Source organism: Caretta caretta, chromosome 2, assembly GCF_965140235.1.
Source record: "Caretta caretta isolate rCarCar2 chromosome 2, rCarCar1.hap1, whole genome shotgun sequence".
Classification (NCBI taxonomy): Eukaryota; Metazoa; Chordata; order Testudines; family Cheloniidae; genus Caretta; species Caretta caretta.
The window spans coordinates 228,246,886-228,270,545 of NC_134207.1; the positions used below are offsets into that span (position 1 = coordinate 228,246,886).

The 23,660-nt window shown below is 39.3% G+C and overlaps 1 protein-coding gene across 1 annotated transcript in view; it reads left to right on the top strand.

Moving 5' to 3' along the window:
- ABCB1 (ATP binding cassette subfamily B member 1) overlaps positions 1-23,660 on the top strand; it is a 68,582-nt gene that overhangs the window by 30,085 nt on the left and 14,837 nt on the right. The window contains exons 15-23 of the mRNA XM_048838047.2: positions 2,696-2,857; positions 4,101-4,259; positions 5,404-5,550; positions 8,552-8,656; positions 12,886-12,963; positions 15,695-15,778; positions 16,704-16,907; positions 21,126-21,226; positions 22,280-22,420. Of these exons, the coding sequence (XP_048694004.2) occupies positions 2,696-2,857; positions 4,101-4,259; positions 5,404-5,550; positions 8,552-8,656; positions 12,886-12,963; positions 15,695-15,778; positions 16,704-16,907; positions 21,126-21,226; positions 22,280-22,420 (1,181 nt within the window). The remainder of the gene's footprint in view (positions 1-2,695; positions 2,858-4,100; positions 4,260-5,403; positions 5,551-8,551; positions 8,657-12,885; positions 12,964-15,694; positions 15,779-16,703; positions 16,908-21,125; positions 21,227-22,279; positions 22,421-23,660) is intronic.

The window sequence follows — 23,660 nt, forward strand, 5'->3', positions numbered from 1 at the left end:
AAAAACTTTTTTACTAGGAGGGTGGTGAAACACTGGAATGTGTTACCTAGGGAGGTGGTGGAATCTCCTTCCTTAGAAGTTTTTAAGGTCAGGCTTGACAAAGCCCTGGCTGGGATGATTTAATTGGGGATCGGTCCTGCTTTGAGCAGGGGTTTGGACTAGATGACCTCCTGAGGTCCCTTCCAACCCTGATATTCTGTGATTCTTAGAGGCAAAACTGAGCCCTTTTGAAATTTAGAATTTTATCCAAATTCCCCAATATTCACACTGTCTCTGCTCCCTGAAGCCTTTTCCCAGTGTGCACTATCAGGAACCTCTCTTCCAGCTTGTAACTCCTCCTAGAAGTGGTTGGGTTGATGGAGGCATGTTTGGAGAGCATTTACTTGTCCAAACTGTGAATCTGGATCCCCACAAACCTTAACAGAAGGCCTTCCATCAGTACGTCTGATTGTAAATTTTTTTGGTGATATTCCGTACAGGCTGCTCTGGTGCCAGAAGCCTGGGCTTCCAGGGTCCTTGGCTCCTGCCCGGGCAGTTCTCCCATGTGAGGGCTTCCATGCTCCCTGCCATGGAGTTGGGAGCTCGGCAGTCCAAAAAGCTCTGAGACCTAATGTATTCGGGGTCTCAGAGTCTAGGCTTCCAGATCCACAGCAGGGAGCCTGAAACCCTTTTGGGCTTTCAGACTTTTAGTCTCACTGTTGTGGAATTGGGAGCCTACAGGTCCTAGAACTCTGGGGCACACCTGCCATGCAAACTGCCTGGGACTGGGAACCGCTGAGGTTTCCAGACCCCTGAGCTAGCTTGCTGCTCAACTCCAGACTCAGGTCTAGAGAAGGGGGACTCCTCCTTCCAGTCCCCCTCAAATATCTACTCAGTTTGTAGTTCTTGCTCTTGCAGAGGGGACAATCTGGCCCTTTTATACTTAAGGGCACTAACTTAATTTTCTTCTGTTAGGGTTTGCTTCTAATTTACAGGAGTCATCTTAGATAACTTGACAATGTCAAGGTATCTATCAGTATCATATTATTTTTTCATAAAATACTCCTCCAATCCTTAATTTGTGGTTGGGAGTGGATTTCAACATCAGAGCAACAGTATTCTCTTCACATCCAGCATTGCTAAAACCAGCTATTCCTTGATTGGGAGTGACAGATTGTTTCAATCCTTAAAATTATGTAACAATATTAAGTTGTCAGATCTAGGTGCTGTTCTTCTCAGAACAGACAACATGCTACTACTGTCACCTTCACTTTCTTCTGAAAGGAACTTAAATAACAGTCAGACTGGAAGTATATTGGTGTTCAGTGAAGATTTTAAAACTGAATTACACATAGCTTGGAGCCTCTAGCTGGACTATAAAATTCTTGTCAGTTTATTCCAGAATTTAATGTTAAAATTGACATTTAAAGCCTTTTCTCATCTGTTTTTGAAACTAGCTGACTCAGGCATTTGGTGTATTCTTCTCACAAATAATCTAACTCCAAAATCAGGTGGGTAATTGAAGTAACTTTATAGAGAACATTTTAGAGCATCACAGATGTAGCTTTTACTTAGTGTGACAGGGTCGGGCCAGATGGCTACAGGAGAGTAATAGAAGGCAGATATATTAGCCCCAGGTTAAGTAGGTCCCTTTTCCCTCGGTAAGGTAACAGGGAAGGTTCCAGACCAATCAGGAACCTTCTGGAGACAATTAAGACACAGGCTGATTAGAACACCTGCAGCCAGTCAAGAAGCTGTTAGAATCAATTAAGGCAGGCTAATCAGGGCATCTGGGTTTTACAAAGGAGCTCACTTCAGTTTGTGGTGCGTGTGTGAGGAGCGAGGAGCAAGAGGAGCTAGGAGCTGAGAGAGAACGCGGACTGTTGGAGGACTGAGGTGTACAAGCATTATCAGACATCAGGAGGAAGGTCCTATGGTGAGGATAAAGAAGGTGTTGGGAGGAGGCCATGGGGAAGTAGCCCAGGGAGTTGTAGCTGTCGCACAGCTGTTCTAGGAGGCACTCTAGACAGCTGCATTCCACAGGGCCCCGGGCTGGAACCCGGAGTAGAGGGCGGGCCTGGGTTCCCCCCAAACCTCCCAACTCCTGGTCAGACACAGGAGGAGTCGACCTGGACTGTGGGTTCAGAAAAACGGCCAAGTTGAGGGCTGCCATGAAGCTCCAAGGCGAGCAAATCCACCAGTCAGTGCAAGACCCACCAAGGTAGAGGAGGAACTTTGTCACATTAGGTTGAGTAAGGGTTGCAAAATAAGGGCTTTAGAATTCAATTAGTTAATGTTTGTAAAGTGCTTTGAAGTAGAACTTTAGGAAAATGCAGGTTTCCTTTCCCTGGAAAACCTCAAGCTTTCAAAATTACTTTGTTTTGAATTAGAACAAAAAGTTGAAACATCAAAATTCCAAAACATGTTTTGAATTGGCAATGTTGATACAGAAATTTTAGATATTTTTGATCAAAAAGGAATATTTGGAAATATTGAAACAAGATTGTTTCTGATCTACATTTGAAACAAAATAATTTATTTTGAAATGTTTAAACTGCTTTTTGTTTCAGTTTACCTATTCAGAAAATTGAAGTTTGACAAAGCCACAATTTACAATGGGAAAATTTCAGTCAAAATATTTCAACTGGCTCTACACTGAAGATGAAAAATCTATATGTACATGTAGTCATTAAATCTACTTTTGTGCCATTTCTAGGCTAGAGAAGGCCGCACCACCATTGTAATAGCTCATCGCTTGTCTACAGTCCGAAATGCAGATCTTATAGCTGCATTTGAAGGTGGAGTCATCACAGAACAAGGGACCCATCGTGAACTGATGAAAACAAACGGAATTTACTGCAAACTTGTAAACATGCAGGTAGTTTTCCTATGAACTGTCTTCTAAGTTTCATCATGTTCTGTGTTGCTGATTTTATCATATATGATTTTGTCAGAGCCCCAACCTCACAACATTTTGTCAACAATGAAACTGTAGCAGAAAGAATAGGAAGTGTTGCTTGAGACAGAAGAACACTAAATTGCAGAACTGGGAAAGCTCAAAAAAATATGCACAGGATCAGTCCAAATAAATGGAAATGAGTAAAGGAATTTTGAGGCCAAAAGTCCTAAGAATATTGGATTAGAGATAACAAAAATTAAATGAGGAAAAGTAAAGACAAATTGTGTAGAGATCTAGCTCTGATCAATACTCTGAATCCTTAGCCATCTATTGAACTTACTCATGCCTCTGGTGAATCTGGCTCTAGAAATTTGTTTTAAATCTGGTCCAGCTTCATCATCCTCTTTATCTCTTACATCCAGAATTTTCAGAGTTCTGCACTAGTTGGGAGCTTTTGCTTCCCTTCAGTATTTGGAAGTATGCCCCACTGAGAACTCACTTCTGCCACTTTACTCACAGTGAGCCTGATTCTCATTTACATTAAGGCTCGTCTATGCCACTCTGACAATGGAAATGGTCTTAACATGGGTGTAACTGGTTTACACCCATTTTAAAGTCTCCTCCTTTATACTCAGGCTTTGTCTACACTACCTCGCTTTTAGTGACACCACTGTGCCGCTACAGCCGTGCTGCTAAAAGGTGCTCAGTGTAGCTGCTGTTTGTCAGCAGGAGAAAGCTCTCCTGCCAACAAAAAACTTCCCGCCAACAAAGTGCTGTTCACACTGATGCTTTTCGTCGGTAAAACTTTTGTCATTCAGCCTGTGTAGGTGTGTTTTTAACACACCTGAATGACAAAGGTTTTGCCAACGAAGTTCAATATAGACAAAGCCTAAGAGAACAGTGTAATGGAACTCAATGCAAACAAGAAACAAGCTCAATAAATAGCACTTTATTCAACAAATTGTCTTATTGCATTCTTGAGGGGTTAGATTCTACTCAGCATGAGTAAGAATGGCAGAACCAGGCTATGAGCCCAGAGGAGATCTTCAGAAGTACAGTCAATCTGTTTTATAACCACTAGACTACCAGATATCATTCAGATCTGATAATTATTCCATTTAGTTAACAGTGGTTTTGGCTACTCTTGAGTTTAATATCTTGAACTTCCAAATAATTATATTAATAAATTATTTTCTTGGCATGCTATTTTACTGCATTTCAGACAATAGGAACTGAAGTTCAGTCAGAAGAAGCTGGAACCACCACCGAAGTGGCACTGAAAGAATCAATAGGAAATGGCTTGAGAAGGAGATTGACTCGAAAAAGCACCAAAAAGTCAGAAATACAGGATGATAGCCTTGATGTGAAAATTGTTCAACCTGTATGTGTCTTTGCTGGAAATATTTTTTTTATTATGCTGCATCTAGTATCCTTTGTTTCCTTAGTGGGACAGTAATATTCAGATAGAAGTGATTATCCCACCTAATGCATAAGAAAATGCCAAGTTTGCAGAGAGCTCACTCAGTCTGGGATAGGAGAAGAGGGAGGCTCTTGCTTAAGGGAAAGTAACAATAAATGTTAATATAATGTGCAAACATGGCATACAAAGAGTGGATCAAAATCTGATGTGATAAAAACAAATAAGGATGCTTGTTAACGAGTTAGTATACAGAAGTACTGAGAGACCTGAGTGAATGTGGGGGGCAAAATATTTGGAACAAGTATGTAAATTCTGAATCACATTTTGATCTGGTCATATTCATAACCTCTTTGGCTTTACTAAACATGAACATTCATACAAACAAACACACAAACTGCGGCTTTGGTTTGTGTAAAAGTTTATGGAAAGAATTTAGGTCCATAGCTCATGAAAATAAATTGGTTAAATTATGAAACAGAATTACATGAAGCAGTCTATATAGGTTATATCATATAGTCCATGGAGCAGAAACAAAATCATGTAATCATTCACACAGTTCATCTAGTAAATTCTGAATATCATATAATTGAATTCATACTTGCTACAAACACTTTGTGATCTGTAGGCTGACTTGTTTGCATAACAAACATTAGTAAAAATGATGATCTAGTTGTGGATAATAAAAACAAATTGTTCATAATGAATAATCCAGTCAGATCCACCAAAATACCACCAAATGCATTGGCAAAAACAAATTGGTCCTAACCCTGCACCTTTTATCTGTGCAATCTTGCTGAAGACTATAGGAATTTTGTGTGTAAGCCCTGCAAGATAAGTTTCAAAATGTGATTGTCAGAATTAATATACAAGTGTTATTAGAAGAAGTATCTTTTTCTGTTTCTTATTTCAGGTATTAATATTGTGTACTGAGTAACAGACCGAATTACTGCATGTAATTCATGAGTTGTGTTGTTAAAAAGCAAATAGTTTTGGGTACCCAGGGATGAAGCTGGGAGTATGTAATTGACTATCCACATGCCTTCTTTCCCCCTCCTCCATCCCCGATGTGTTACATAATTGTTCTAATGAGATTCATATATTTTAGGATGAAAATGTGCCTCCAGTTTCATTTCTGAAAGTTATGAAGCTGAACAAAAGTGAATGGCCTTACTTTGTAGTTGGAACTTTTTCTGCAATTATCAATGGAGCTTTACAACCTGCATTTGCAATAATATTTTCAGAAATTATAGGGGTAAGTTCATACAAAATATGCAATAAACTATCACCCACTCTTAACTTTGACTTTGATTCCCACCTACACTTAAGTTTCTTTACACTAAACTGAGAAATTTTACAATTTTTACTTGGTGTCTACACACCAATATCTAGATTGTGCCTTAACACAGAGACCTGCATTGGGAAACTCAGGAGTAGGGGATGGGGGAAGATGTCTTGGTGCAGAGGATGCTTCAGGAGAAATTCTAGTTGACTCATCCAAAATTTCTCCTGGGGAATACACACTGCAAAGATGCAGCATATGCTCCCCTCCTGCTGTGCAATGAGGCTCAGCTACGACCCACACTTACCCCATCTCTCCCACTTGTGCATCTATAGAGCTAAACCGTAATCTGGCCCAGAAAGAGAACAGTGTCCCGAAATAAAGGAAAACAAAAACAACTGCATGATGTAAATAAGGAGGAGGAGAAGAAGGGGAACCCTTCTTGGTAGAAGGAGTAATTGTACAGTGGGTAACTGAATCACTGGCCTCTTTAAGTTTATAGTACCAGAAAATAAAGATGTCAGAAACCAGGCTCTTTAACAATGTCTATATCAGAAATAGAAATCAAGTGACTTGTCTTATTTTCTATTCCACTGCTGTAAGCTGTTATCTGATCGGTAGCTGCCCTTTGGCAAAAGAGTACTGCACCTGTGTCATCCTTCAGTCTTTGATACAGACAGCAATAGGAAATATCCCTGGGGAAAGATGACAGATCTATTTCAGTCCTGTTCTTCCAACCTATGTCTGTGTCAGTGAAACATTATAAAGAGTTTGTGATCAGGGGGAGGGGAAATAATTGAGGAAATATAAATTAAAGGACCTTTTTCTCAAAGCATTAATTATTTTAGAAAATTCTTTGTTTTTCAATAAGCTAAACCTACTAAGAGTTTTCAATTTCTCATTTGACTTTTTTTGCAAGCCACTGATAGGAGATTTAAAGAACTGTATTCTAAATTATATCAAAACTCAGGCATGAGCAATAAAGCATGGCAAACTGGAGCTTTTCTGAATAAATATGAGAGAATTTCTGACTGAGATAGATGCACAAAAAAGTGAGAAAATGGCCAGAGTGATACATTACCTGACTCAACAACAAAATGCAGGCAGGCCCCCTATAGTTCTTTATAAAAGATTTAACGATGACCTCAAACTTCCATTGCTAGAAATACCTAAGTATTTTTCCAGAAGATACACTTCTGGAAGTGTTAAATTTCATTACTCTGCAAGCCTGGCAAGAACCCAACACTGTTGGGGATCATACAGGCCTATTGTTTTACTAAAGGCAAACATTTTAAATATTGGCCAATGTCTTGGGACAAGGCAAATGCATGATGATGATTGATGATAATACAAGCACGGTATACGGATTTATCCAGATTCTGCTCATGAAAGTCAAGAGCAGATAAGTGTTAATGCACGTAAGGGTTATAGGCCTCCAAATATGACTATCTGAGAGTGTGGATTTGCTTTCTTTCAGTGAAATTCACTTAATCCATGTAAAGCCTGAGTAGTCAACTGCTTGTGCTGGCCATATGCTCTGGAATGAATTTCCCTCATCGTCCTCACAATCACTGCTCTCATCCATTGTATGTCTGAATTCCAAACCACAAATACCAACCCCGTTTGCAATAACTTATACTTGTTTAGCCTATCCTACTATCCTGGTGTTTTGCTTCCTTTTTTGGGGTATGTTCTTTATTTCTGAAAATAATTTATACTTCTTATTTAATTAATTTTAAAGCCAGTGATGCCTCCTGGAACTCCTTTTTAAAAAGAAACAAAACAAAAAAACACCAATCCTGCTGACATATTCTATATTTTCTGGGATTTTTTAAAATTTCTTTGTATTTTTAATCCTAATAGCAGATGAATGAATTCTTATTCCTCACTGGATATTGTATTCCTCTTGGCTGACATCAGCTCGCTGCTGTAGCGATAACTGTCACAAAGGATTATGATTTCAAATGAGGAATATGTAGTAGAAGCAGTTGAAATTCTGAGCAATATAGCATCTGCTTACATCCATCTAAAGAAATTTTTTTAAAATGAGAAAAATGCAAAAAATACATGCTACATAAACAGAACTATATTTAAAAACTAGGTTCATAGTTTTCAATAAGGTACCTGTGGGGCTTGAAAGGATACTGCTAAGGTATTGTTCAAAATTTAACTCATTTTGTTAATTCGCTGTTGAGTTTAATAAATGCCTGGAAACTTAACATAGAAATCTATTTAATAAGAAGTTGTGTCTAAGCCACAAATGCATATATGGTAAAATTCATCACTGTGCAAAGTATCCAAACAAGGTTTATGCACCATTTAAGCCCATTTTTAAAAATTATTTTGTCATTAACATAGGATAACTGAAAAAAATTCAAATTACACAGATGTTTATCCTTATGAACATTATCTTAATAAATTCACATGTCCACACAAGTTTAATAAATTGTATTCATAACAGTTTCCACATTTCTCCCCTACCAGCTTCACCTTTAAGCTATAAAGAATCAAGGTCTCAGTGACCAAGAAGAATATGAATGAGTTAAGTGGTGCACAAACCTTGTGCAGATGTCACTTTCACCTATTGTTTGTTAATGCAGGGCTTGCTCCTTTGTATTAGGTTGCTGATTGAGTGGTTATTTTGGAAAGTAGCCGTGAATAATTCATTTGGAAGAAATCTAAAGAATTAGATGAAATTTGCAAACATCTAGAAAAAAATCTTGGTCCAACATCAAATGTACTTGTTATCCCTTTAATCACATTTAATTGTACATGGAACATTTTTTTTATAGTGGGGGGTGCTGAAAGCAGAAACCATGTATTTGGTTGTTATTACTACTTCAAGTCAGGGGGTGCTGACCCCAGTACCCCTAGTTCAAGCACTCTATGGGTATGTGTAAATACAGCAATGTAATATGGGAAGATTTTTACATAATTTAATTAAATAAAATGAACTTTGAATTCTCTCTAATAGATTTTTGCAGAACCAGACAAGACCGTTCTAAGAAACAAGAGCAACTTGTATTCACTGCTATTTTTAGCAATTGGGATCATTTCTTTTGTTACTTTTTTTCTGCAGGTAGGCTTTATTACTTTGCCCTTCATATAATTGTTCACATTATTTCAGAAACTAGATCTAAAGATATTAAGCATTCAATGTATTTGAATCACATAACAAGAGAAAAATAATTGATGGTACACTTCTAGTACCAAGTGGACTTAAAGTGCATGTGGAGGTTATATTGTGCACTTAGTATAAGACTATATAGAGGTAAATTCCTCAGATGTTAATCTAACAATATTGTAATGTAATACTTTTTTTCACCACAGGATGGTTCCCTCATTGTAATGAGTTAAACTCTTTTGGCCACATTTTCAAAAATAGTCTCTAAACTTCCATATGCAAAATTGTGCGCACAGACCTTTTCCCACCTGTCTGGACACTGCCATGTTCATGTACAAGTCAGGTGTGTGTGTACACCTGATTTGCACAAAACTCTTTATTAAGGTGCAACACAGACTTCAATTACAGATACCAGCTTTGTCAAATCACCTGTCCACTTCCACACATCCACCATTGCACCTTCTTCCAGGCTGAAACTTACACATGGAGTGCCTTTTCTAAAAGGATCTGCAGGGCCTCTACTCCCTTTTTTCAAATCCAACCTCAAGTCCCACTCTTCTGTGGCACGTGCAAGAAAGGAGAGGTTGAGGGGTGGCCTTTGTAAGAGGGTGCAGTTGGGCCCCACTGGCTTCTGCCCATGCTGCACCCACAAACTAGCCAGAGACCTCTGCATTGGTGCAATCAGCCATGCTCTTACAGTTTACTTTCCCACCACCTTCTAGCTACAGACAGCTTCAGTGTCACAGCCCCAGGAACTAATAATTCCTGCAGCGAGCAGAGAGGCGCGCTCTCTCTAACTCCTCCCTTTCCTTCTCCCCCTTGCTTCTTTCCTGCCAGCATTTATGTAGCCTGTCATAAATATAAAGGGAAGAGAAAAGCCCTTTAAAATCCCTCCTGGCCAGAGGAAAAATCCTCTCACCTGTAAAGGGTTAAGAAGCTAAAGGTAACCTCGCTGGCACTTGACCAAAATGACCAATGAGGAGACAAGATTCTTTCAAAAGCTGGGAGGAGAGAGAGAAACAAAGGGTCTGGATCTGTCTATATGCTGCTTTTGCCGGGGATAGACCAGGAATGGAGTCTTAGAACTTTAGTAAGTAATCTAGCTAGGTATGTGTTAGATTATGATTTCTTTAAATGGCTGAGAAAAGAATTGTGCTGAATAGAATGACTGTTTCTGTCTGTGTCTTTTTTGTAACTTAAGGTTTTGCCTAGAGGGATTCTCTATGTTTTGAATCTAATTACCCTGTAAGGTATCTACCATCCTGATTTTACAGAGATGATTCCTTTACTTCTATTTACTTCTATTTCTATTACAAGTCTTCTTGTAAGAAAACTGAATGCTTTTTCATTGTTCTCAGATCCAAGGGTTTGGGTCTGTGGTCACCTATGCAAATTGGTGAGGCTTTTTAACAAACCTTTCCCAGGAAGTGGGGTGCAAGTGTTGGGAGGATTTTGGGGGGGAAAGACATGTCCAAACTACGTTTCCCAGTAAACCGAGTTAGAGTTTGGTGGTGGCAGTGGATATTCCAAGGACAAAGGATAAAATTAATTTGTACCTTGGGGAAGTTTTCACCGAAGCTGGTAAAAGTAAGCTTAGGAGGTTTTCATGCAGATCCCCACATCTGTACCCTAGAGTTCAGAGTGGGGGAGGAACCTTGACATAGCCCCTTGCTAAGAAGGCCAGCGGCTGTTCCCCCTTTGCCAATCAGGCCTGAGCTTACTCAGCCAGCTCCAATTCCCCTTTCTTGATTGGAGCTGGTGTGACAGAGGCCTGGCTCAGGGCTCCTTAGCCAGCACCCTGTCACAGCCTTGCACAGATGAAATGAACTTTCTCTATTAAAATGTATATAATGTTGTGAGCTGGCACCCCAGCATGTCAGTGCCCCCCTTTGGACAGACAGGGCACGGTGAAGAGTCTGCTCAGATCAGAGGGGTGGTCAGTTTCCCTTTCTCATCTGAGTCTTTATAGTCCTGTTCTGGAGGCAAGGACCTTAATTTCTGTCCCACTGAGCTTCCCTTTGTTTGGCAGAGATTATCTGGCCCTCACCCTCAAGGAGCCTGAAACTCCTTTGGCTCTTAAGTCTCCTTAAGGTATAGGTAGGGGAATCCAGGCCCGCCCGCCCGCCCGCCCTCCCACTCCACTGGGTTCCGGTTCAGGGCCCTCATTCTGCCACAAGTCTTCCTCTGTGTCCTGAGCTTACTCTCCTTGGTTCTTTAGGCTTCTACAGCCTGTGGCTCTGGTCATCCCTTCTCTGGGTCATTGTCACTCTGGGGCAGCGTCTCACCAGCTTAGTGATAGAACCCTCATTCTCTGACCTGCTGGTCCCTCTGCTTTGCAGCTTTTATTTTCCCAGCTGCTCTGAGGCTGCCAATCAGCATCAGCTGGCAGTTCCTACATTAACCCCTTGGTTGCCAAGCCTGCCTGGGGTCGATGCATCCCATGACAAACGTATCTAAAAAATCTACATATTTCTCACCTGAAACTCTCACCATTCCTAAATTGTTTACTTTCTTAGTCCCTGATCCATTAGTATGGATTGCAAAGGTGAACCTCTTTGCCCATCTTGAGCACTAATTGAAGTCAATGGGGTTGTGTGCAGATTCAGAGGTCTCCCCAAAAAGAACAACTTGCATGAGGAGGGCCTTAGAGTCTAAACTTTTTGGGACGGGGACTCTCTCTTCCTTGATATTTGTACAGTGCCTAGCATGATAGGTCCCCAGTCCTGACTGGAGTATTTGACTGCAACCATGGTAGAAATTATATGGGTGTAAATTAAGAGATGATATTTTGAAATTTGGCCCTTCATCAAGATTTTTTTTTAAATAGAGAATGGGCTACATTTTCAAAACATGACACTAAAGTTTCACCTACAAAGTATGTGAACATGTTAGCACGTGTTTGTTTAGAAAACAGGTATATGCAAGCACAAGCAGGTATCTATTGGTGCAATTGCCCATTTTGTTTATAAAAATGTCTTTATATATGGATGCAGCATAGAGCCTGAGTCTTGAAAATTTAACTGTGTGTGTGTGTGTGTGTGTATATATGTATGTGTATGCATATGTGTGTGTGTGTATATATATATATATATGTTTGACCTGCATTAGTTATCATTTTTATAAATGTGGGGATGATGTTATAAATTAAACATATGAATGGTAGAAGTGTATTGTGATCTGGCACTCCCAAACAAGTGAGAAGAAATTAATACAAAGATGTATCTATTTCATAAGATGTTTATACAGTATGCATGCTAAGATGTACATTTAAATGTGTCCAGTTCTTTTTTTAAAGTTACATAATTGTGGTATTTTTTTGACTTCATTACTGTATAGTTTCCAACAATTAAAACTAGAAAAATTAATTTGTTCACTATAAAAGTGCCATAGTAATTTTTGCTTTATATCATATAGAGGAACTGATATATGGTTGTGTCCAGGTTTTATACTGAAATACTATAAAATTTCTCAGCTGTAGAAATGTTTTCAGTAGATTCTGAGAACAAATATTTGCAGTAGATTTGTAGAGATGTTTCTTGGCTGTAGTTGTAGAAAGTGTGGTGATAAGCAAAATTATGACAATAATACTACTGACAATAGTTAATATCATGACAGAAAAAGTGGCAATAACCTCTGTCCCCATCATTTTCATTCTCATGGTCCCATTTATCACCTCCTTCCTATGACATTACACTGATTCATGCTTGTGACTAAAAATAAGTTTAGCTGATTACCAAGCACTGATGTTTTAGGGCTAGATGGCTTAAGTGACTTGTAATGGAGCACTGAGAGTGAAATCCTGACTCCACTGAAGTTGATGGGAACTTTGCCATTGACTTCAATGAACCAGGATTTCACCCTGAGCCTTTTACCTTGAAGTCACTGACCCATGAAGCTGTGATAAAAAATTGCTCCTTCAAGCACATTAGTGGAGCAATGTAGGAAAATGTGCCTTTGCTTTGCACTTCTTAAATTTAGAAATGAAGTTCAATCCCTGTGCTCTAAATCTGCTATCTTTCACAATTAGTAACTGTCTTTTAAAAGTTTTTTTTAATTGTTTATAGCTAAAATATTGTCATCTATAAAATGTGTTTTTGCCTATGTAGATACAGATATTCGTGTGCTTATCTGATAACGTCAAAATAGTTGTAATTATGTAATAATCACTCTGTTTCTTCTCAAAGGGTTTCACGTTTGGCAAAGCTGGAGAGATCCTTACAATGAGGCTTCGATTCATGGCATTTAAAGCAATGCTTAGACAGGTAAGGTTAATATGTATTTAGCTTTCCAGAGTTTTATATATCCGTGTTTAGGTGTTTAAAATACCTTTAAAGTTTTAAGTCATCCTATGACCTTGTTTGCACAAACAACTGCACTGATTTATTTAAATTATTTTTAGAAACTGATTTAAATAATTAAGTGCAATCCCCTTGTGTGGATACTCAAATAAGTTTAAGAAAGACTTACATTGATTTTTAGCTCAGGTCATATGAGGCACTTTTGAACCAATTTAAGAGTGTCTGCACAAGGGGTCTGGCCTATTTAGTTAAATCAGAGCAGCTTTTGAGGGTTGACATGGCCTAACGGTATGACTCAGAGCTAGGGTGACCAGATAGTAACTGTGAAAAATCAGGACAAGAAGTGTGGGGTAGTAGGCACCTACATAAGACAAAGCCCCAAATATTGGGACTGTCCCTATTTTATAGGGACATTTGGTCACTCTACTCAGAGCATAATGTGCACTCTAGGAGCCTGATTCTGAAATTCAGACTCTTGTTCTAAGTATGAAGTTTTGCAACTCCAGATAAATGCACCTACATATTAGGATCCACAATTAATTATTGTCACAGATGATAAAATGTACACATCTGACTGCACTCACAAAAGTAGAGACTGAGTCAAGGCCTTCTTAAAAGTTAGGCCCAATAAGTGGAGAAATCCTATGGAACTCCCATATTACAGAAGTCATTGTATCAGTTCATAGAATAGCAGGAGGCCTAATGCCATCTGGAGATACTGGTGATAGCATGCTGAGCAGCAGGACTTTTTAAAAACGGAAACATGCACTCCCACTGTACCAGCCTCCAGTTGCTAGCCAATGAGCAGCAAGGAGAAGGACCCTGCCTATGCCCTTTATCTGCCATGCCAGCCCTTTTTGATTGTGTTGGGTTCTGCTAGTTTCACCCTTTGTATTCAGAAGGCACTGCCTGCAGCTTTCTGACAGCTTTGAACACAGATGTACTGGAGGTAAGGGATTCCCTGTAAGCTCTCCCTATTCTAATGCATCTGCTCAAAGGCAGCCAAAATTTGGACCTATATATATATTTCTTTTTTTTTCTGTTGCTGCCACCTTCATCTGTTGTTTTTTCTCATAGTTGCTTCCCTTTAAGCCCACCCCTTCCTCATCCCAGTCACTTCAGCAAGCTTTTTCCACAGCACCCCATTCATCTGAATGTGCAGTGAACTTCAAGGGCTACCTGGAACCGTATTAAATTGTAACTTGCGTAGGCAGTTTATTTTTAATCTCTTTTTTTAAATTTAATTTAATTTTTTTTAAAGCAAAAGCAATGTAAAGCTAATATTTGTTCTATACAGGGTTATATACTTTTAAACAAAAAAGTCAGGAAATGTAAAAGTTAAGCTTCTCACAGTAATTTTAGCTCATACACATTATTACTAGAGCTGAATGAATAATGATTTTTCTGGCCAAAACTGAATTTTCATTCAGGTTGAACAAAACCTTTCATACATTGTTTCAAAATGACATTTCAAAATGAAATAGTTTTTGACATTTTCATTCCTCCCCCATTGTTTATTCATCTGAAACTATTCAATGAATTTGACTTGTATTAGTGAATAGTGTCCATCACCCTAAAAAAACCTGGTTACCGACCTGTATTGTAACTAGTTTTTGGTGAATTTACTATTTGACTGAAAATTTTCTTCCAACTGTAATCATTACACAAATGGACCACATTTTGCAAATAGTGCAATCATATGACTACAGTTATGCACGTGCTTCAAGTGATTCAAGATCAGGAATTTGTTTTCAATTAATTAATATGTAATGTGGATGAAATGTTCCTATGAAAATTTAACTTTTACATTTTCTGACTTTTCTGGTGTTTAAGTATCACCTTAATCTTGCATTAGTATGTTTTTCCAGTTAACTCAGGAGCGATCACCTTCAAAGTGCTTTAAAATCATTACCTAATTAATACCCTAAACACATTAACCCATATTGCTTCAGAGATATAAAAGAATATGATTGATTAGCCCTTTCTGCAGAATGTAGTAGGGTACTGTTTTCAAGTTTTGGTACAGGTGTTCTAATTAATTTTCTAGCTCCGCATAGACCTATTACAGATGTTCTCTGACACCACAAAGACTTGCCAGCAGCATTCAAAATTCAGAGACTTTTCAGGGCAGACTCATCTTGTGTTTTGTAGATGTCACAGCAGTTTATTATATGGTAAACCACCTAACAGACTTGTCTTAGCTACTTCAGAGAAGAAATGCCACATTAATCTGAGTTAATAATCTTTTTAATAGTCTTTACATTCAGTGAGACTGTCAATTTCAAACTATACTCATCAAGGTGGCAAATTTCATAACCTTAATATTCTGTGTTGACCTGATTACCAAAAATAAATCATGCCCAATCCATTTACATAGATAATACCTGCTGAAATTGCAGTTAGCATGAGAAAACATAATGCTATTGTCAGTGTAAATTACTGGCATTTACAGCTTCAATTAATTTACTCATCTTGAGTTATAAATATTTGCACTCTGACACGTTTATTACACAATCAGGGCTAAGAAACTGATTAAATCTAAAGAACGAAAACTCCATACACTCCTCTTATAATCCAAATTGAAATTAATGATCTTTTTGCAGCCCAAATTTTTCATTTGTTTTATTTGCAGTTTATGGAAAGTAAACTATAGTTTTTCAGATCCTAGTAAACATGTTTTCATGTCATTTTGTAGGACATCAGCTGGTTTGATGACCCTAAAAACAGCACTGGGGCATTAACTACAAGACTTGCTAATGATGCCTCACAAGTGAAAGGAGTATGTAATATACTTTGTTTTGGCATTTTTCAAGTTTGGGTTGGCATATAGTAATGTTGCACTATTGATTTTTATTTGCTTCATGGCAATCCTAATTTGGTGACAACTGAAAACTTATTATTTATTGAAAGGTTTTGGGTGTCACACCAATGTATTTTATAATGATAGATAACATGATATATATTTACAATATGATATTCTAGTAAACTATTAGTGCTTATAGTCTTATTACTGTTCTGTGCTGTTATCTCCCCTATGAATCCAATTAACCATGAATTTATTTATTCAATGAGTCTGTTTAAAGTTATCTATCTAATCTCATTGTGTGTTTGGGTATGTAGCACCTATGACCATAGCATCTAAGGCTCCAATCCAACAAAACATTTAAGGTTGTGCTTGACTTTCAGGATTTTAGTAGTCAGTGTTTTCAGTGGAACTACTCACATGCTTAAAAGTTAAGCATATATTTAAGTGTTTTGCTGTATTGGGATTTAAGTGATTGGAAAAAATGGTTAGTTCAAATTTCCTCTCCATCAGTTAGGCAATTGCATGTTCCTGGCAGATTTGAAGTTATAGTTGTAAATGCAAAAATATGAGATTTATAAACTCCCTGTTCAGCTTTTTTAGCGGAGTTTATAAATTACAGTTTAGAATCTGAAGTGATCATGGAAACTGGAGAGAGAAATGGATCAGCAGCAGAAGACAATGGAAGAAGGCAATCTAGACGGTGGAGTGATCTTCCAAAGGATATGCAGAAACTCCAACTTTGGAGAAATGTAGAACTAGCCTAGATAATACTTTGGGGAATAATCCTGGTTTATAGAGATGGTCTAGTTCAAAAGTATTTTTCATGTCTAATTTCTATGTTGTTGCTTTATAAAAAATTATGGAATACAGTTGTTTTATTTGGGTTTTGTTGTTCCAGGCTACAGGTGCCAGACTGGCTTTAATTACCCAAAACATAGCTAACCTTGGAACTGGAATTGTTATATCATTCGTCTATGGCTGGCAGCTGACCCTTTTGATTTTAGCCATTGTGCCAGTCATTGCCATAGCAGGAATCATTGAAATGAAAATATTTTCTGGACATGCAAAAAAGGATAAAGAAGAACTGGAAGCTGCAGGAAAGGTGGGTTCCAGTGAAGTTCATCTCTCTTTTTATATTCTACTGTACAGTCATGTTTAACAGGGCTTAGTAATGGATCAAGAATATATTCATTCTTAGGGAAGTTGAACTCTGCATTGTTGTATTCTATCCTTTTTTTATGTTGATGTATCTGCTAGATATGGAGCTGAAAACATCTACTATTGATATTATTTACATTGTGGTAACACCCAGAATATGCTAAGCTCTTAGGATCACATACCTCTTCTTTCTTTTCTTTATTTTTTGTGCTTCCCTTCTTTCTTTTCTAGCCTCTCTTGCTTTTTTGGTTTCATCTCTCTTCAGCTTGCCACATATCATAGAATCATAGAATATAAGGGTTGGAAGGGACCCCAGAAGGTCATCTAGTCCAACCCCCTGCTCGAAGCAGGACCAATTCCCAGTTAAATCATCCCAGCCAGGGCTTTGTCAAGCCTGACCTTAAAAACCTCTAAGGAAGGAGATTCTACCACCTCCCTAGGTAACGCATTCCAGTGTTTCACCACCCTCTTAGTGAAAAAGTTTTTCCTAATATCCAATCTAAACCTCCCCCACTGCAGCTTGAGACCATTACTCCTCGTTCTGTCATCTGATACCATTGAGAACAGTCTAGAGCCATCCTCTTTGGAACCCCCTTTCAGGTAGTTGAAAGCAGCTATCAAATCCCCCCTCATTCTTCTCTTCTGCAGGCTAAACAATCCCAGCTCCCTCAGCCTCTCCTCATAACTCATGTGTTCCAGACCCCTAATCATTTTTGTTGCCCTTCGCTGGACTCTCTCCAATTTATCCACATCCTTCTTGAAGTGTGGGGCCCAAAACTGGACACAGTACTCCAGATGAGGCCTCACCAATGTCGAATAGAGGGGAACGATCATGTCCCTCGATCTGCTCGCTATGCCCCTACTTATACATCCCAAAATGCCATTGGCCTTCTTGGCAACAAGGGCACACTGCTGACTCATATCCAGCTTCTCGTCCACTGTCACCCCTAGGTCCTTTTCCGCAGAACTGCTGCCTAGCCATTCGGTCCCTAGTCTGCAGCTGTGCATTGGGTTCTTCCGTCCTAAGTGCAGGACCCTGCACTTATCCTTATTGAACCTCATCAGATTTCTTTTGGCCCAATCCTCCAATTTGTCTAGGTCCTTCTGTATCCTATCCCTCCCCTCCAGCGTATCTACCACTCCTCCCAGTTTAGTATCATCCGCAAATTTGCTGAGAGTGCAATCCACACCATCCTCCAGATCATTTATGAAGATATTGAACAAAACCGGCCCCAGGACCGACCCTTGGGGCACTCCACTTGATACCGGCTGCCAACTAGACATGGAGCCATTGATAACTACCCGTTGAGCCCGACAATCTAGCCAGCTTTCTACCCACCTTATAGTGCATTCATCCAGCCCATACTTCCTTAACTTGCTGACAAGAATACTGTGGGAGACCGTGTCAAAAGCTTTGCTAAAGTCAAGAAACATCTCCCCTTTTTTCCATCTTACCTCTGTGAAACTGTATGTACATCTTCACCAAGCAAGAATATATGATAGTGACAGTGTAACTAATACTGCCCACTGGTTCCTCTTTTCATTCTGTCCTTTCCTGGGTGGAAAAGGAAAACAAAAATTGAAGAAAGGGTTTAAAGAAATATTTGAAAGGAAAAGTTGAAAGAGGTGGGAGTAACTTCATGCCAAAACTCCTTTGGGAACAGGGCAGCCACTGCATAAGCTAAAAGACACATCGATCTTAGCCAAGGCTGTAGCAGGCTCATCAATCTGTAGCTGGTCTAGCTGCCACCAGAGAGGCACAGAGTGCCACACCAAGCAGGCATGGGTTACATATTTTCCCCTAGCTGAGGAAGTGTGTCCTAAGCTTCAGAGACTTCCCAGTTGATATCCCGAATGAGCCACCACTTGTAATGCCACTCCACCGGCCACTCAGCTCAAGATGTTTTGAGGTCCCACCTAACACATCTTTCAGTGATTTCAGCTCTCAGTGATTGCAGCTACTCAGAGACACTGTCCCATAGCAGGTCTAATGCTTAGACCTGGTTTTCAGTGATTTCAGCTCTACTGATCTGCAACAAAAGACTCTAAATTGAGTCTTAATCAGCTCTGTCATTACACAATGGAGAAGGGGAGGGTCAAATGGTGTCCAGGACCCTTAAGCAGAGCCCACACCACAATGTACAAAAATCTGACCACACCCTCTCTCATCTCTACTAGATTTTGGCACTCCCAGCTTAGTAAGTGCAGTTCAGTTGAGGATGAACCCCTCAATCAGGGCATGCCAAGTACAGTTCTGCTGCCTTTGATTCACACAACAAGGATAACAAGCCTTTATTACCCCTGCACCCAATAACAAAGTGACTTGCAATCCAACACCCACCAAAAGTGGTCATTTGGGCAAAGCAGCTTTATCCTACTGCTCACCTACACAGAGTAGATGAGTCCATGCAAACAAGGTCAGCTCCGAGAGTCCTCTTCCCCAGCTCATCACTAGATGTCAGGGGAGAGCTCATTCAAACCCTGCTTACAAATGCATAAACCAGAAAGAAAACTCAGAACTGAAGATGAGTTTACAGGGTTGGCAGGTAGAAAAAAATAATATATTTTTACTTCTAAGCTGACCAAATTTGACCGGGAGTGTTTGAAAGATAAAGCCCCATTAATGCATTTTTTTAGAGTGACTTCTCAGAGAAGCCCTTCAAAGAGGTGCAAATTTCCAATAGGCCCCTTTGCATAGGATACTGATATTGGACGTGGCTGCCTAAATTTTGTTTTAGATATGAACCTGTTGTGTAACACTTTCAGTTTCTAGCCCTTACTGTTAAACTATTTGTCACTACATATTCTTATGTCTAGTTGATCTAGGCAATTATGCTTTTGTTTAGGGAAAAAGACTCCAATGATGGAATGTACCAGTTAAACTCTAGCTTTTATCGTCCATTGTCTTATCCAGCTGAAGGATGAAAGTTAAATACACTCATTTCAGTTATCTTTTGTTTACTGTAGGAGGCCTATGATATGAGCCCTGAAGTCTTCAGTGGGTTACTAAGCATTTGTCACTGAATGTGATGGGATGTGGTCATCCCATCTCAAAAAACATATATTGGAATTGGAAAAAGTACAGAAAAGGGCAACAAAAATTATTAGGAGTATGGAACAGCTTCCATATGAGGAGAGATTAATTAAACTGGAACTTTTCAGCTTGAAAAAGACTACTTGGGGGGGATATGATAGAGGTCTATAAAATCATGACTGGTGTGGAGAAAGTAAATAAAGAAGTGTTATTTACTCCTTCGCATAACACATGAACTAAGTGTCCCCAAATGAAATTAGTAGGCAGCAGGTTTAAAACAAACAAAAGGAAGTATTTCTTCACACAACCCACAGTCAACCTGTGGAACTCTTTGCTAGAGGATGTTGTGAAGGCCAAGACTATAACAGGGTTCAAAAAAGAACTAGATAAGTTCATGGAGGATAGGTCCATCAATGACTATTAGCCAGGATGTGTAGGGATGGTGTCCCTAGCCTCGGTTTGCCAGAAGCTGGGAATGGGCAACAGGGAATGCATCAATTGATGATTACCTGTTCGCTTCATTCCTTCTGAAGCATCTGGCATTGGCCACTGTCAGAAGACAGGAATAGATGGACCTTTGGTCTGACCCAGTATGGCCATTCTTATATTTCAACTTTTGATACAAGAAGTCGTGTTCATATTAAATTTCCCTTAATAAACTATAGATTCCTGGTGGGATTTTCAAAAGTGTCTAGGGGACTAATCAGCCAAGTCCCCTTTCAATAGATGTTGGGTGCCTAAGTCCTTTAGCCACTTATGAAAATCCCACCTGGTTTTATTTATTAGCCTCCAGGGAAGATTTTCAAAGGCACAAAGTCAATAGGAGTTAGGTGCCAAACTGCCATTTGTGCCTTTGAAAAGCTTCCCTAATTTTTTGAAAGTGAGTAGTAATACTGGATATCCAATTTGGGACTCTTTCAACAAGGTTGATTTTTCAGAAAATTCTGAGCATCTACCTTCTGAAAATCGGGCTGTGTAGAAGTGAGCACTCATACTCACTGGTTACTATCGAGAATTTAATTCTGTGATTTTTATAGCATTTATCCCAAGCTCTTTTTACCAGGTCAGAATTAGAAATTGCAGTGTGACCTTATTTTTCTGTTAATGAGCATATGCTCTCTATTACAGATTGCTACTGAAGCCATAGAAAATATTCGAACTGTTGTTACTTTGACCCAGGAAAGAAAATTTGAATTTATGTATGGACAAAATTTGCAAGGACCATATAGGTAATAGATATAAATTTTTTTAAAAAAATCATACTTTTTGTTTTAGAATTGAATGTAAATTTTCACTAATAGACTAAAACAATTTATTCTCTGCTGGTGTATCACAAAATCTCCTATGTCAAACCTAGTTAACAATATACAATATATTTCGCTTCAAACAAACACAAGCAATCGTAACCATAGTTGTTTCTGTTCTTTGCTTTAAATGAGATTTTTCTTTTTACACCCTCTATGGTGGTATTGGTGTTTGCTGTTGCAGTACCTGGTATGTCCTCATCAGTTTTACTTCTCTTGAAACTATGTTCTGGAAATTGAGCATTTCATTTAGCAATTCTTGCAATTAGGAGTCCTATTTTTTGTGTGCGTTTGTGCACTTCTACATTGTATTCCTAGGCAAAACTCTTATTAAAGCCAGTGGAATTTTGCATTGGTAAGGACTGAAGGAGCAAGTTCCAAAATTGTATAGTAATTTCAATAGTAGATCACTGAGCAGTTAAGTTATTTCATCAGCCTAACAATACAGGTGATATAAAGCATCATATTATGTTTGACATAAAGGTTTGGTTGGTGCTCAAGGCAAAACAAAGAACAGTATATTGCTCTACTAGGATTAGTTTTGCTCCCTGCAGAATCAGGACTTGTTAATGATTTTCTTCGTGTGCTGCGAGGTTGTACAATTTCAAAAATATGTTTAATTAAAAGCCTTGAAACTGGTAATCATACCATGAATTGTAAAATAATTTTAACACAATAGCGTTCAGACTCTATAGGATAGGACAACAATTGCTCCTGTCAGATGTGTTTGGGATCACAGCTATAGTGATTTCTTCCCCTACCCTCATCTTTTGATTGATTTTTTTTTTTTTTGCAGGTAGATGGGATCCTAAAACATACAAGAATTCTCTTTTTAGGGCCCAGTCCTGCAGGAGGTTGGGGAATGACCTCATCCCAAAGTAATGAAAGTGAAGGGCTCTCAGCATCTTCTCAGACATAACTGTATTTTACTTTTAGTATTTATGTATATATTATAACACTACTCATTCTTTGTTACAGAAATTCTGTGAAGAAGGCACATATCTTTGGACTTAGTTTTGGCCTTACACAAGCAATTATGTATTTTACTTATGCTGGATGTTTTCGGTTTGGTGCCTATCTAGTGGGAAATGGATACATGGAGTTTAAAAGTGTGTTTTTGTAAGTGTCTTTTTGCAATTTCTTTTTGTCCATACAGGGGAAGGTGTTTATATATTGGGGGATAACCTTATGAAGGTAAAAGCAGGAGGACTAGAAGAACAATACATAGACCATTGTTAGTCTACATACTGACCTGCAGCACTGGCCTTCATCTTGAATTAGGATCGATAACTTGTGTTATCTTTCCAAGTTGCAATGCTCCTAGTAAACATGTCAACTGGGCCCTTCATTTAATTATATATGGAACGCTGGTAGACATTGGTATAGCTCTCAATGTACCTTGTCTCAAATGTTGTGTACTGGCTTTTAAGGAAGGACTAAATAGAAATAGTTCAGGGAGTATTTTGAAATTATGGCTAATACTTAACATGTTATAATTTTGGCTTCAGTAGTCAGCCTTTCTGATGTCAGTGAAGTGCCTACAGGCCCCAAATGAGATTGGAGCCCTACTGTGCTAGATGCTATACGTGGCTAGCTAGAGTCTCTATCAGAGTGTTTGTAGTCAAAAAATAGAAAAGACAAAAAAGGCATGTGAGGAAAGTATTATCAGTATCCCCATTTTACAGGTGGGGCACTGAGAGCTCATATGGTGTTGATTCTGCAAGTGCCCCTGCTCTTGGTTGCTGCAGTGCACACCTACATGCAAGATCGGGGTCTGAGTGACTTGGTGTGACAGGGTGGGACTCACCATGCTAGTGTCTCCTGCTGATCATCTTGTGGATCAGCTCCACAGGTCAGTACACCAACTCTCAGTGGTGTCTCACCTGCTGTCACTTCTCCTCCTGGACCCGTATTGCTCCAAGGACCACAGCATCCTTTTCAGGTCACAGCCTTCTGACTGTGCCATACTCTGCACCCCCCCTTTCCAGGGGCCAGTTCTGCAATCCAACTGTCCAGCCACTTCCTCAGTGGTCAGGGGCGGGGGAACCCAGGCCTGCCCACTACTCCAGGTCCTGGCCCAGGGACACCGTAGATGGCAGCCATGTGCTGCGTCCCCTCCAACCACTCAGTACATGTCCCTGGGCTACTTCCCCAGCACCGTCTTCACCCTTACCTCAGGGCCTCTGCGTGCCAGTCTTGGCAGTCAGCCAGGAGCTCTCTCTCACTTCTCTGTCCAGGGTGCTAGCTTTCTTCCACCTGTAAAGCAGTCAGTTCTCTCTCCTTGAGCTCCAGGGAGCAACTGACCCTGCTATGCCCTACAGCTTTTCTTATATGGGCTGCCAGGTCCTGATTGACTGCC